This window comes from Tenebrio molitor, chromosome 1 (assembly GCF_963966145.1).
Source record: "Tenebrio molitor chromosome 1, icTenMoli1.1, whole genome shotgun sequence".
Classification (NCBI taxonomy): Eukaryota; Metazoa; Arthropoda; class Insecta; order Coleoptera; family Tenebrionidae; genus Tenebrio; species Tenebrio molitor.
In genome coordinates this window covers 17,168,185-17,182,947 of record NC_091046.1, presented here as the reverse complement: position 1 = coordinate 17,182,947, position 14,763 = coordinate 17,168,185, and the positions used below count along the sequence as shown (strand labels likewise).

Below are 14,763 nucleotides of genomic sequence, written 5' to 3'. Positions count from 1 at the left end.
ACTGTAATTTAATTTTACTGGACACGTCTGTGCCGCTTCACAATTGTACAGAGAATGAAAATTTTTACCTGACCCAAGGATTAGGTATTACATTGCACTCACTGCAGGTGTCTCCGCGCCAGGGCGACAACCCGCCCTCTCTAAAGGACTTACAAATAAAATTACCTGCAACATTGCAGAACAATGATACTGAAAGCGTTGAAGACGATGGCAAATCATTAACTACAAGTCATAAAAGTTGGAGATATGGTACTGAAGGGCCTTCCATCCGAGCAAGTGCATCATCTATTGGTCGAAGAAATAGGTAGGTACTCTTAACAAAAGCCTCTACAAAATGAGTATCACTTACTAATTCTAAAAAAAACCTGCTTGATTTCACACTGCAGAAAGGAATTTGAGCGATTCTCGAACGATTTGAGTAGAACATGATGATTGAAACATGGATTCACCATTATACAGGGTTATTCACGTAAGATGACGAGCCTGAACAGGTAAAAATGTAACCCAAAATACGATTTATAAAGCTATCTCGATCGCTATTACATTCACATAATGCACATAAAACATAGATAGCTTTTAACGTCAGCCTAATAAATGTCAAGTTCTGACAGAAAAATGCCTCTCTTAACAAAGTATGATTAATATAACAGTAATAAGTAATTAAAATCACAAAAGTAATGGATAAAAGTATAGGATATTTATCTGACTCTGAAGACTCGACTAATAAAACTATAATATTCCCCAAATGCAGGGAGCGGCATTGTGTATTGTATTTTCCAAAGTTTTACGATTTACATCTGAATTTGACAAGAATTATGAATGACACAAAAATTACCCTTAAGGCAATAGGCCTGCCCCACAGACAATTAAACTATAGTAAGACGTCGCATTGCTACCCAATTTTTGGAAACACGATTCCAGCGCGGCGCGAGCAGTTGGCCGAACTAATTTTATAAAGCATGCTTGATGGAGTTGTTTAAATTAATAATTTTGTCCTCATTTAATATTTATTAATTTCAAATGTAAAATGTCTTTAAAATGCACAACGTTTTATTAATTATAAGAAAAATTAACAATAAATGAATTAAATTAAAAACTACAACCAAAACTAAAATTAAATATTCTGAAAATCCCCATTTTCTTCGTAAGTAACATGTCTTTGACGATTTTTTTTTTAATTCTCTTCTTACGTCCTGCAGTTTTTTTTTATAAATGATCAAATTGATTGATGCATCCAGCAATTTTGTTTTAATTTCCAGAAAATGGCTTTTACAAATAAACCATGAAAATTAATTTTTCGTTCTAAGGCGATACGTAATTTCTTTCCAATACTTCTTTTATTCAAAAATACACTTAGATCGTAAATTTTGGCAACACAACACACAACTCTTCTGTTATACATATATACATAGTGGGTCGATAAAAACGGTACCAATTTTGTACGCTCATATTTTCCTGAGTTATTATCTGTTTTTAATGAGTAATATACCAGTGAAAAGCTCAATATTTATAGAAAAGGTTGTTGTTGTCAAGAACTCAAAAATTGTGCCTCACAACATGAAGACATGCAAAAATTCTCTCAATTATAAGTTTTACAGATATGGTTCAATATGCTCCCCATTTTTATTAGCTACCATTTGCAATCGTCTTCACTAGTGATTGATGGAGCAACATCAACATCGCACCGAGTGGCACAAACACTCATATACCTTGAGCTGAAGGCTCCTGAACAATTAACGGAATGCTGGAATCAGCTACCTCAGAGACAAATATGTAGCTTCTGCAATTGGGGACGGACAAAGACGATTACAAATGATAGCTAATAAAAATGGAGGGCATATTGATTGAACCATATCTGGAAACTCATAATTGAGATAGGTAATCTTCAAAACCAGAATTTTTGCATGTCTTCATGTTATGACGCACAACTTTTGAGTTAGGACTATCTCTGTACAGCAAGAGGCCTTCATCTTTTCTATAAATATTGGGTTTTTCACTGGTATATTACTCATTTAAAAAACTTAATAACTCAGGAAGATATGAACGAACAAAATTTGTACCGTTTTTTTCGGCCCACTGTGTATTTTAGTTTCAATTTTAACTTGTCATGCTCCTTAAAAGAATAGGTACCGGGGGCACACACTATTGTTTGGTTTCTTTTTGTCTTGAATTGAAACTGAAAGTATAACTTTATTAAGAAGTTTCATCACTTAAGTTTTTACCTTTATAAATTACGTAGCAGATTCACAAATTGCCCAAAAAGTAGAAAATGCTATTTTTGTCCTTTCTTTATTGTTTTCTTATTGACAATTTCTCAATACTGAAAACGTTGGCTATTGTAATTACTTTCATTTAATAAATGGCACTAATTCCTATCTTTTTATTCACAGAAAGTCTTACCTATATCTTTAAAGAGTACATTTTTATTTTTTTCAGAAAAGTGTCACATTTGACAAATATTTTTTGACTGTTTTAAATACAACGGTAATAGTCGAAATTTTACGAATAAATACGACGGAGTGTTTTGGCCAACTGCGTGCGGAGCAGCACCGTCGAAGCTATTCCAACATTATTATATGGGATTGAAGTGTCTTACTATAGTTTAATTGTCTGTGGCCTGCCCGATATCGTTTTCTGCGACTGGCTTTGGTTTTCTGACGACTGCAGCGCCGCCTCGCGAAGGCGCCACGCATCTCTCAGTTGACATTTTCAAAATCTTGACAAGTAACAGCGCTCGTTATAACATGCATTTTTGATATTATTACCTTCAAGTCTACAATATCAATAATCGCAATCATGCAAGTGATAATAACTTGCGGCTTTCAGTCGATTGATACAAGCTGTTTTCGAAAAAAAAGCTTGTTTAAAGGGAAAAAATTGTTGGAAAGTTACCATGTCAGTGATGTGAAAGAAATAATCGACCACCCGTGCAGAAGAGTGATTGGGACTGTGTTAAGAGAAACTCCGGGTGCTCATAGTGCGAAAAAGCATAATACTTACACTCCTGAAGTTCAGGTATTTGTACAATTATATTACAGTAGAAATTCGATAATTAGTGGGTGCCAAATTACGGAAATTGACGAATTATAGAAAATTTCAGGAAAAACAACAAAAACACATTTTTAAGTACATAATATCTAACGGGTGTTTTTTTAAATTTGGCGTCGAAGTAGGCGTTAAACTGTCGATTGTGAACGCACTATACAGGTTATGGATCACGGATCAGCTGTTTAAATCTTACGCTTTTACACGAGTGGTGCGATCTCAATCGACTCTCCAACGCCTACTTCGACGCCAAATTTAAAAAAACACTCTTTACTGTTTTTATCATTTTCATTGACGTAACTACATAACTTCTACATAATGTAAGTATGTAGTATGTTGTTTTTTCATTTTATTAACATTGGTTTTAATTATTATTTGATTATTATACCTACTCTTTTTGTGTAGCTCAATCCTGATCGTTCAATTAGTGATAGGAGTTGCAATTGCAAGGCTGGGAAAGGATATTGCAAGCATGCTGCTGCGATTTGCGTTTTTGTGAATGTCGAAAATACGTGCTCGAAAACGGACCAACCGATGATTTGGAATCGACCTCCCCAAGCTCAGTTGGACAAATATCATAAAGGCTGCAGAATCGAGAAACTTTTTTCGTCAGAAGAAGGAAAAAGACACGACGAAATATTTACCCTTAAAGACATCGAAAATATGTGTGACGATCATTTTTCTGAAAATTCTCCGTTCATCGAAATTCTTAAAGCAAACATTGAATGTGTTGATTCACACGTGGACAGATTAATGCAAAAAGAAAATCAAGACAAAATAAAGAAAGATTTATTGCAAAAATTGTATTTTTTCCAAATGAATTCGAACAAAACAATGTATCACGCATACAGTGCTTCTCGCGTGGATAATCTTGTTTATAAATACGCAAAAATGAAATGTCCGGAACAATATTCGAATAGATACAAAGAAGTTGAGGTCGATGCGGAGGAATGGATGGAAGTTGCTTTTAATTGATGTGGTCAATCGCAAACGTCAGTGTGGTTCAAGCAGCGACAGCTACGAATAACTTGCAGTTCCAAAGCGCACAGAATCAAAACAAGATTGAACAATTTTGAAACTCTTGCGCAACGATTCGTCAAGGAAAAAACGGTTCGACCTACAGTTGCCATGAAATATGGAATGAACACCGAACCCGTGGCCAGAGCAGCTTTCGAAAAATTGCAGGACTGTACCGTTCATGAAGTTGGCCTTATCATTTCCCCAATCCAACCTTACTTGGCATGCAGCCCCGATGGAATCATTTACAACGGTGAAAATTTTGAACTTCTAGAAATCAAATGCCCTTACAGCTGCGAAAACACGAATATTGTCGACTGGAAAAATAAAGCATCATTTGTCCCGTATCTCATTTTTGATGAAAATGATGCACTACAACTAAAGACTAGTGACCCATACTACACTCAAGTTCAAGTATCGATGTATATACTGGGGATCGATACCTGCCATTTTTTTGTCTATTCGCCAAAAGATCAGGTGCATATTAAAGTGCAACGAAATGAAAATTTTTTGAGGACAATAATACCTCGTATTCAATGGTTTTATTTCACATACTTTGTCCAGTGTATTTAACGTACTATTTTAATCATGTAAATTATTAATGCAATTGAAATTAACTGCGTTTTGCGTCAATTGTTTATTTATTGTACAAAAAGTAGGTAACGATTATTGTTTTTTAATTTTTACGAATAAGAGGTTCTTTGTTATTAGCAAATACGCATGCCAAATACATTATTTTGTCCATATGTGGTACAAGTTTCATATTAACGTGTTCAAGAACTTTGAATATTTTTATACGTTGAATGCTTCGCTCTACATGTATTCTTACAGACGCGATGGAATAACCACGTAGGACTTCTTCACGTGAAAATTGTGGATTTGTTGCAAAGGGGGGCATGGTAAGCGTACACTTGCGTTGCGAAAGTTCTTGTTGAATTCCAGGAAACCCTTTATCTGCCAATATTTGGTCCCCGGGTTCAATTAAAGAAAGAAAACCAGAATCATTCACAATAATGCAATCCGTGGTACGACCCCCGTAGCCCTTTGAAACAAAGCTTATATAACCGCTGGGAGTAATTGCGATTAAATACTTCAGAGTAAAATGTGACTTGTACGTAGAGTACATCAGAGCACGTATTTCGACCGTAGGAGGAGTTTCACAATATAATTCGGTACAATCTATTATTGCTCTACAGTTTGGATAATTTTTAAATGTTGAAGGAAGGGTTTCCTTCACTGATTCTTTCGATGGCCAAAAAATCCAAGTTTTCGTGAAAAAATACAAAGTCTCTAACACGCTGTAAAACACATCACTCGCTGTTTGTTGACCTAAATTAAATACACAAGCAAGTGCAGCAAAGTTTAGACCTAATTTCATTTTCATCAAAAATAGTAACAATCTATCTTCGGGCTTTAAAATTCTAAAGTACCCTGGTTGTCCATGTACATTCGGCTTGATGAATTGCAGAAGTATGTTGAAAAAAGATATAGTTATTCCAGCTAACTGCTTCATTGCAGTGTCATCTTTGATATCGTCGGACCATAAAAATCCGTTTCTCATTTCATAATCAGCTCCTACAGCAACAGATTTGCAGGGTCTTTTAGGAGTTTCTTCGACTAGGACCACTTTTCCTTTTTTGGAGCGATTACTAATTACTATATTTGTTTGTGTGGATACTTCGTTTTTTGATGTTTGAATCACAAAAAATAAAAGAATGGCAGGTTCTTCATCTGATGCTTCAGGAGAGTAATCTGTCTGTGTGCTCATTTCCCGATGTGAAGGCATTGGTGGATTCCAAGACTTCTGCGTCTCCGATTCTTCAGTTGCCATTTCGATGTTCAAAGGTTCATTATCTGGGAAGGATTCAATGTTTTCCCTTAATACAGGGTATTTCACGAGTGATAATGAACCCAACGGAATAAAAAAAAATGCAACCCACAATACATTTTCAAAAATCCGGACATTTTAATTTCAGTAGCCAGCTTTTTTCGTCGGGCTCATTATCACTCGTGAAATACCCTATATAACGGCAATAAAAAGTTGTCTGTTTACGCTAAATACAATGAACATAAAATAAACCTTTTTCATATATTTCATTTTTTGACTTTCTTTTTGCTCGATTTTTCATTCTTTCCAAACGTGCGACAGTAGCAGGCTTCACGCTTTTCCATGGAAAATTACTTGGTTTGTAAGCCTCTTTACGAGGGTCATTTGATTTTTCGCCACCTGCAAAATGTGCACTGCATATCCGGGTATTTTTAGTCGGAACCCAAGGAAATTTATTTGTTCTTCAATAAAAAAAAGCATGTCAGTGCTGTATTTTAAATTAGAATTATGCTTACACGATAAAAACTAAAAGATGTTGATGACTTACTCTTTTCGACGTACAGATATAATCCATTTTTTTCGCCTTTCCACTTCCCACGGGCGAGTTGGAAACACGTAAAATTTCAATTCTCGATTCTTTTTTTGGGTATTTTTGCAACCCGGAACACAGCAAACACGTCCTTGGTGCCTTTTTGATTCATTACTCATTGCTTTTTTCCAAAATTATTTAAATTTCTTAATTTCAAAAAACCGATTTTACACGCCGTCAAATACGAAATTGTTTATTTTCTGTCCGAAAAACTCCGCGCTCCGCCACTTGGCGGCGCGTCAATCGATATCGGGCCAAAGCCAGTAGATACATATAAAGTACCGACATGGGTGACAGCTTCGGATGACAGCACCACTAACGATTAGAATTCCGCTCGAGGCGCTACGATCGAAATTTAAAAAGTCCATTTGAAAATTATTCAGCAATAATGCCGTCTTGTTGTGCCCTTAATTGCCGAAGCTTTTCTGGAGTAAGCTTTTACCGTTTGCCTATATCGAATAAAAGCCGATATAAGGCTTGGATTCTAGATATTGGACGAAGAAAATTATCCGAAAACGTTCGACTTTGCGAAGTTAGTATTTTCATACAAGAGCATTCATATCTTTAAATTTCGTACATACATAGTTTAATACATTTCGCCTATTTTTAGAAACATTTTACACCCGATCAGTTTGAAGGGAGATCTGACAAAAAGGTGCTGAGATGGAATGCGATTCCAACATATGTATTTTTTTAATATGTGAATCTATCTTTTTCAATCATGGTTCCGTTTTGCAACAAAAAGACATTAAAATACTCCGTGAAAATCAAAGGCAGATTTTAAAAATAGCTTAAATAGCGACATCTGTTGACGGACCCGTCGCTACTGGTGCTGTCAGTGTCACTGAATGTCACCCGTGTCGGTACTTTATATGTATCTACTGGCTTTGTATCGGGCAAGCGTATAGTTATTTATTTAACGAGTTCGTGTGTAAATTGGGCTTTTTTTGGTATGAACGGGCCAGATTAAAACGCGAGTGAAACGAGCCCCCCTTAAAGGCTCCAAATCGCTTAAAATCTTTAAAATTAACTTGACGTTCCGTTTTGACAAGTTGTCACATTTATCAAAATCCGTTCACATAGGAGAAAATTCTCAAATTCTGACAGTGTCGAACAAAAAAATATTGTTTACGTAAAATTACAAGGAAACTGTTGGTACTATGCTGGCCAAAAAATTTTGGCCGTCATTGTCTGTTTTTTTTTTAATGTTCGTAATAATCCGTATGAGGTTTTTATGTAAAGAAAAATTGGAAAAGTTGCCCGGAAAATTGGAAAATTCGGGAAAAACTGAATATGCTTTTTTGTGATGGATATGCAAAATTATTTTTTTGTTTTATTCGTTATAGTTATTATTATTATTATTATAGTCGTGAAAACGTTTTCAGGAAAAGAAAATCGGGACAATTACAAAGGAAAGTCGAAAAATTCGGGCAAACTGCATAACTGACGAAAGGAACGACATATTTGATTAATTCTTTTTTTTCTGTTCGATATGCCCCGGGATGGAAATAACTCAATTGAATGTTTTCAATAGAAAAAAAATCTGGGAGATTTGTAAAAAAATCTGGAAAAACTAAATTAAAATAATTCGGGGAAAACTGAAAGTGCTTTTTTGTATGAACTCAAGACCATAACTCAGGATTCGAACGATGGCTATGCGTAATTCTTTTTTGGTTTTGTTTGTTAGAGTTTTGGATAAGTTTTCGGAAAAAAAATTCGGGACAATTACAAAGGAAAGTCGGAAAATTCGGACAAATTTCAAAAATTATAATTTTTGTATTCACTCTCGATCATAACTGACAATTGGAGCTACATATGTATTTGCTTGATGCTTTTTTTTTTGTTTTCAATTGAAAGAAAAATCTGGAAGATTTGAAGAAAAATCTGGAAAAACGCAATCCAGTAAATTAAAATAAAATTACATTTCCTTTTACTTTTGTGCTGTTTCGCGATCTGTCCAACAAATATAGTGGTTGTTTTATTTCTATTCCAATTTATTTGCCTACCCTACATGCACAAATGTCATTTGACAGCTGATTGTGAAATTGGGAATCAAACCAATCGGATTGATTCACATAACTTTCCGACCCCAATGAAAATTAAATGCAGCCAATAATACGTTATTCAGTTCAGTGATAACTTGTACTTGATACCTTTATTTATTATGAAATCTGGACACTCCTGGCATTATTGACAATTACTTGACAGTTTCTTTTTGTATTACATATTATGAAATAATTTTTGTTAATTAAAATGTGCTCCAATGACGAAAGGATCGATATGATATTGATATATGATGAGTCAGTTTCTTAAATAAAAAGAAATATTGTCGATTACTGCGATTTTTAAATTTTTATAATTGAGACTTTTGTAAGGGATGTCCAAACCATACAAAAGTTTTAAATAATTCATGTTTTTGGATCAAGTTATGAAAGAAAAACGTATTGCTGGCTGTATTTAGATTTCGTTAGGGTCTGAAAGTTATGTGAGTTATGCCCGTTTGCACCGTCGGCGTCGTACTAAGCAATGCAAACGGGCATTAGTCTGTTTATTTTGGCTGTTGTTGGGTTGTTTAAATTTAAAAAAGACAGGCAACATTAAATAGAAAGACCAGAAAATCTCATTAAAACAGTCAGTTGCTTGCTTTTCTCTGGGTTTAAGTAGTAGGTAGTACTTAAACTTTAAGTACTGTTCTCTTTTGCTTTTCCATTTTTTTCGAATTGTTGACAAATTGTAATTGACTCTGTGTATGTGTAATAAAAATTTGGGGGTTTGTATTGCTGCAGGGTGGTCAACCCAGTACATTGAAAAGTACTAGAATAGCTTTGTCAAGAATCAGTGTAACAACTTGACGGAACTTTGATAGTTCGGATGTTTTTGGAATTCACTATATGTATGTTTTAGGTGCATTATGATAATGTAATAGGGATCGAGATAGCTTTATAAATCGTATTTTGGGTTGCATTTTTACCTGGTCAGGCTCGTCATCGTACGTGAATAATCCTGTATAACTTAATATATAATTTCGTAACAAGAGAGATGTGTGTGAATATTTGTTTAATCGTAGTATGGAGCTTTATTTTACTGTACCTAGTGGCAAGGAAATTTTTATTGTTCGACTTGCAACTCAGAAAAAATAATCAATTACCTAATGTCACAGTACATACATTTTTGCAAATTACATTCTTCAAGAGTCAACCAATTTGTTTTTATCAACTAGTCCAAAGTGACCGTCTTAACACCAGAACTTGATTTTTCTATTTTCGTAAAGTACGAGTATATGGGGAGATATTACTTTGAAACTAAAATTTGGTAACGTTGTCTACTTACCTGACCAAGCACGAATTTCCGTTCATTTCAATTATCAATTGATTAAGCTATTGGATATATTTTCAAATACTTTCCACAGTCTTAGCTATGACGTCATTTGTATTAATTGGAGGACGCGTAGCGACGGATAGCGTCCAATGTCAATTGGTTGGTGTATTTTTCAGCGTCGTTCACCGTCAGTTACGCGTTGCACGTGCTACGAAGACTTTATAACCGTTCTTTAAATTTTCGCGACGTACGCTAATCATCTTCAAACGTGTATACATATTTACTATTAACGACTAACAATGATAAGTTACTTTCTTAATCTATATTTCTGTTTTTTCAATAAAAATGTAAATAACATTTAAACAACTTCTGGTAAGAACCTTTATCCTACTTGCACTCAATATTATTACTTTTATTAAATGAAGCGAAATAACCCAACTTTAGTTTTTTACCACTGAATTAAGCTAATTATTGTGTATATTAAAATAACAGCACATCATTATCGTTTAATGATTTATTGATGTGGCAATTAGGTAGTTATTTCTTTTCACAGGTCGTGTAAAGAAGATAATAAATCAAAATGGTGACACGTCCCGGAAATCTTTATAAAACCCCTCCAGGATCTCGTGGTTCAAGTCCTGCAAGAAGTCTCAGCAAAAGTAGAAGATCCAGTCCTGCTCAATCTCCTAGCCGTATAGCTCGAAGTCCCATTAAAACGACACCACCAAAGTTTAAAAACAGTCCTGATCATCAAAGAAAACAAACTCCTGAGAAAATTTTAATAAAGTCAAGGGGTAGCAGTCCTGCCAAAATTAGAGAAGATTTGCCAAGATCCAGAGGAAGCGAGTAAGATATTTATACTTTATTTTATATTTATCCGATAGAACGTGTGTCAAGATTTTGTACAATTTGTTGAAATACGTTTCAAAGAAAAATGTTATAGTTTGTTCAGCGAGAGATTGGTTGACATAAAAATCACTAAATTCTACGTAGAGAAAGTAGTAAGTACCTAGCGCACGTAAAATTTGAAATATATCCTTCAAGCAGTAACATTTTTACCATGAAATTATGCTCTAATTAATTTATTCTAGTGCATTTTGTAGTGTTGGGTTACAAGGCTACAATTTAAAATCTCCTATTCTTTCACTGTAGGAAGTATACCTTAAAATAATAATTACACAGTGACTTTAATCATGATGTGTTATTTATGTCTAGTTGAAAAACGGTATGATTCAAAAACTGTTAGCTGGTGCTAAGGTAAATTAATATTTTGATGATATTTTACCATTTTCATTAGTATCTTTCGAGAGCATATTAAAAAAAACTTTAGCAAAGGGCTCAGCGGCTAGTTTTACAAAGAATGCCAAAGCTGATATGTATGCCTTGTGAAACGCATTTTTTATAGTATTTGTCGTTAAAAATGATGTTAAACTATTAAATATTTTACATTCCAGCAAACATAGATATATTGATTTTCACATCTGTAATATAAATTGATAATACTGACATTGACTGTTAAATGGTGAAGTGTATATTATTAAAAACTTATCACTCAGTAACATTAGCTGTTCGATAATGTGTGGAATTGTGGATGGAGGAAAGAAATGTAATGGACGGCGCTGATCTTTATACGCCTCGGGAACCGTGGGAAGTAGCTAAAGCAACTCTGAATACTTCCAAAGGAGTCGCGTGAGTTATTCAGTAACGTTTCAGACAGATGAAAACAGTTTGATACAAAAAAAATCCGAAAATGAAGCTTACGCCTTTTTTGAAGTACGTTTAGTTTGTTCGAACTTTCATTATTAACGCAAAGTAGAAAAATCTTGTATGTAACACTTAGTTTTCGAAGTTGCATAATATATATTTTAATAAATTCTTAAAGTTAACAAAAAATGCTGGTGATAACGTTGGCACAAGTTATGTGTGTTACCAAAAACTAGTAAGATTATGCTGTAGGGTAATATTGTCATAGTGACAATAGTGACATGTCAACAACAATCAACAAATGAAGACAATTAGTGCGATTCTGTTTCAAAATTTAGCAAGATTGTTATTGAACAATATTGATTTTGCCTAGATCCAACCAATCAACAGCTTCATATCATAGCAACTACAACATTGTTATACAGCAATATTGGTAAATCTTAAAACAGAATCGCACCAATTATCTAACTTTATTCATTATTAATTCAAAGAGACGGAATCAAAAACAATAATAATTACTTAAATAGACGGAACTATGCCATAGTAAAAATGAACTGTTTTTCGTAGCATCGAGTAGTACGTCCATAATGATGTATTGATGTACACTGGCAGCCATTAATTTGGAAACACCGGCCTAATCTAGTTTACTGGATATTTCTAATAACTGATAGTGTAAGCGTTGTCATGAACTCATGTCATCGTTGAGCGCATTCAACAGACTGTCGCAGTCGAAATTAATATGTCAATAACATTGTCAAAGTGACAAACAATTTACAATTGAAAAATCTTGGTGTTTCCAAGTTAATGGCGGCCACTGTACAGTTAATTTCAAAATTATACTGGGTGCCCCAAAATTCGCGGAACAACGTAGTAGTACGTTGTTAAGTAGTCATTAAGATATCAGGTAAAAATGTTTTAAAAAATCAATCTTCTTTTTTATAGAAGATATGGACCTATTCGTTACACTAAATGTGGCAACATTTAAAAACGTACTATGCATCCCAATAGTCTGCAAATATTTCATTTTTGTTGTATCCATAGAAATGAGAGGACCATGTTGCCGTACGCTATTTGAGGTAAAACCAACATAAAATTACTACTCCGAAGTGCTGGAAATAATGAAGAAAATAATTGACAACCTGATCACGATCGTTCAGAATTATTAGGTCACTGGCTAGTAAAAGACAAATAGTCAAAATCTTTTTAAATATTTAAAATAAATGAGATCAAAGCTGCACCTTTTGAGCCCCCATATCTTCAAATCTAAAGGGCCCCACAGACGCTTTTGTTCGACGGTTTTGTTCGACGAACAGGTCTGTTCGAACAAAAACGATGCAAATCTGAAGTGTGTGTCTGGAAAACCGTCATTTTTGCTCGCGAACAAAAATGAGGAAAATTATCAGGTTTACCCTGATTATGTCCGTCGAACTCATTCGACAGACTTGTCAATTCGAGCAAATCTGAAGCGTGTGCGGTGAACGGTTTTAAAAAACGTCGGTTTTTGCAGTGGTGTAGTACCAAATAATAAAACCAGATTTTGGCGATTTGTATTTGGCGAGATATTTGGTTGAAAATGACGAATTTTCGCCAGATTAACAGAAAGTTCTTACTGGAATTTATAGAATTCTTCGCAGTCTTCCGTGTTTATGGAAAATATATGCTTTTATAGCTAATGCCGCCGCCACTGCATACAAATATAGCTTGATATTTATTTACTCATTAAAACCTTTAAATAAAGTTGAAGTGTGTGTGCAACTCGTGTTCGTCGTTTTTGTTAGAACAGACTTGTTCGTCGAACAAAAACACAGTATGTGGGGCCCTTAAGAGGTATAGCATTTTTTTATTAGGTATTTTTCTCATTATTTTCTAACATGAGTTGACATTGCCTCATTGAGTTGTTCCGCGAATTTTGGGGCACCCAGTAGAGTACACCTAATTTTCTACAGTATGAAATCCACTTACATTTTTTGTCAATGATCAATGTCAATTTTGAAAAACAAAATGCTAATCAAACCGAAAACGCGAAAATACTCATTCTTTCTAAATTAGAAGGGTGATCGATCCGGAGGTAGCCCAGTATTATAAATAACATCGCGAGGAGCATCGTGCAGAGGATAAAACAGACACTATTATGGTGTTCTAAAATATCAGCGACATTTTATGTTGTCAAACTCACCTAACCTATATAAAAAATATGACATTCAAATTTCAAAAAGGCATTTTTACATGTGGAAAAACTGTGATAAATTGACTTCTTGATTTTTGAGGTGTACCTACTCGATAATTTTGAAATTAACTGTACAGGGTTATTCACATAAGATGACGAGCCTGACCAGGTAAAAATGCAACCCAAAATACACTTTACAAAGCATTCATTGTGTTTTGGTATTTAAAAATTAAATCAAGAATCCAAGTAGGTATTCTATTAATTTGAAAGATATATCTGTCATTGCATTTTTCGTTCATATTTAGTATTTGAAAAGGTTTTCGAACGATGACTGAACCGATATGATCCTACTTACCCATTACTTTTGTGATTTTAATTGCGTATTATTGTTGTTAAATCATATTTTGTTGAGAGACGTATTTTTCTGTCAGAAATTGACATTAATTAGGCTGACGTTAAAAGCTATCTATGTTTTATGCGCATTATGATAATGCCGGATAATGTAATAGGGATCGAGATTGCTTTGTGAATTGCCTTTTGGGTTGCATTTTTACCTGGTCAGGCTCGTCATCTTATGTGAATAACCCTGTATACATAATTGTATTTATTTTTCGTTTCATGGTCCCTTTTGGCTTATGTTATACCTTTTCTCCTGTTTTTTTACAATAAGATCACGTACACAGGAATAAACAAGGTTCTTTTCGCTACCGCCATTTTATTTAAAAAAATAAAAATTGATTAATATAATCGATGTCGAGTGTGACATGTTGAATGACATCTGCCTAACATGTTGATGTTGACACTTTGGCAGGAATGTCATTCTGATAGCGTCATCATAATATATGTTTAGCAACCGCTTCTATTCACATTAACACCTGGAGTTCTCTTTCTGGAATTGGTGGATCTTAAACGTCTCACAACTATGTTATGCAAGCTAGTAATTTTTCTTCGTTTGCATCCTTGGGATCTAGATTGTCGTCGGCATTGGTCAGTTTTTTCTGCGAAACGAGTTTTGGTGAAATTACTGCGTTTATAGCAATACATGAAAGTAGGAACATAATTTTTAAAAATTCTGAAATTTGCGGGCAAAGCCGC

The 14,763-nt window shown here is 34.3% G+C and overlaps 2 protein-coding genes across 5 annotated transcripts in view; one reads left to right on the top strand and one right to left on the bottom strand.

Annotated features, from left to right (window-relative positions):
* Positions 1–14,763, top strand: part of Klp54D (Kinesin-like protein at 54D) — a 115,593-nt gene that overhangs the window by 47,447 nt on the left and 53,383 nt on the right. For 2 of the 4 annotated variants that reach the window (XM_069036339.1, XM_069036336.1), the window contains exons 2-3: positions 108–304; positions 10,351–10,643. In XM_069036339.1, coding sequence (XP_068892440.1) covers positions 10,378–10,643 — 266 coding nt within the window. In that variant the 5' untranslated portion in view covers positions 108–304; positions 10,351–10,377. Of the gene's footprint in view, positions 1–107; positions 305–9,976; positions 10,170–10,350; positions 10,644–14,763 lie in introns of those variants that run through there. The other 2 variants (XM_069036338.1, XM_069036337.1) reach the window with 2 other exon arrangements.
* LOC138139625 (uncharacterized) lies at positions 4,679–7,363 on the bottom strand. The gene is made up of 3 exons (XM_069059978.1): positions 6,438–7,363; positions 6,143–6,351; positions 4,679–5,916 (listed from the first exon to the last, which is right to left on the bottom strand). The coding sequence occupies exons 1-3, from the start codon at positions 6,596–6,598 to the stop codon at positions 4,739–4,741; spliced, it is 1,548 nt and encodes a 515-aa protein (XP_068916079.1). The 5' UTR covers positions 6,599–7,363; the 3' UTR covers positions 4,679–4,738.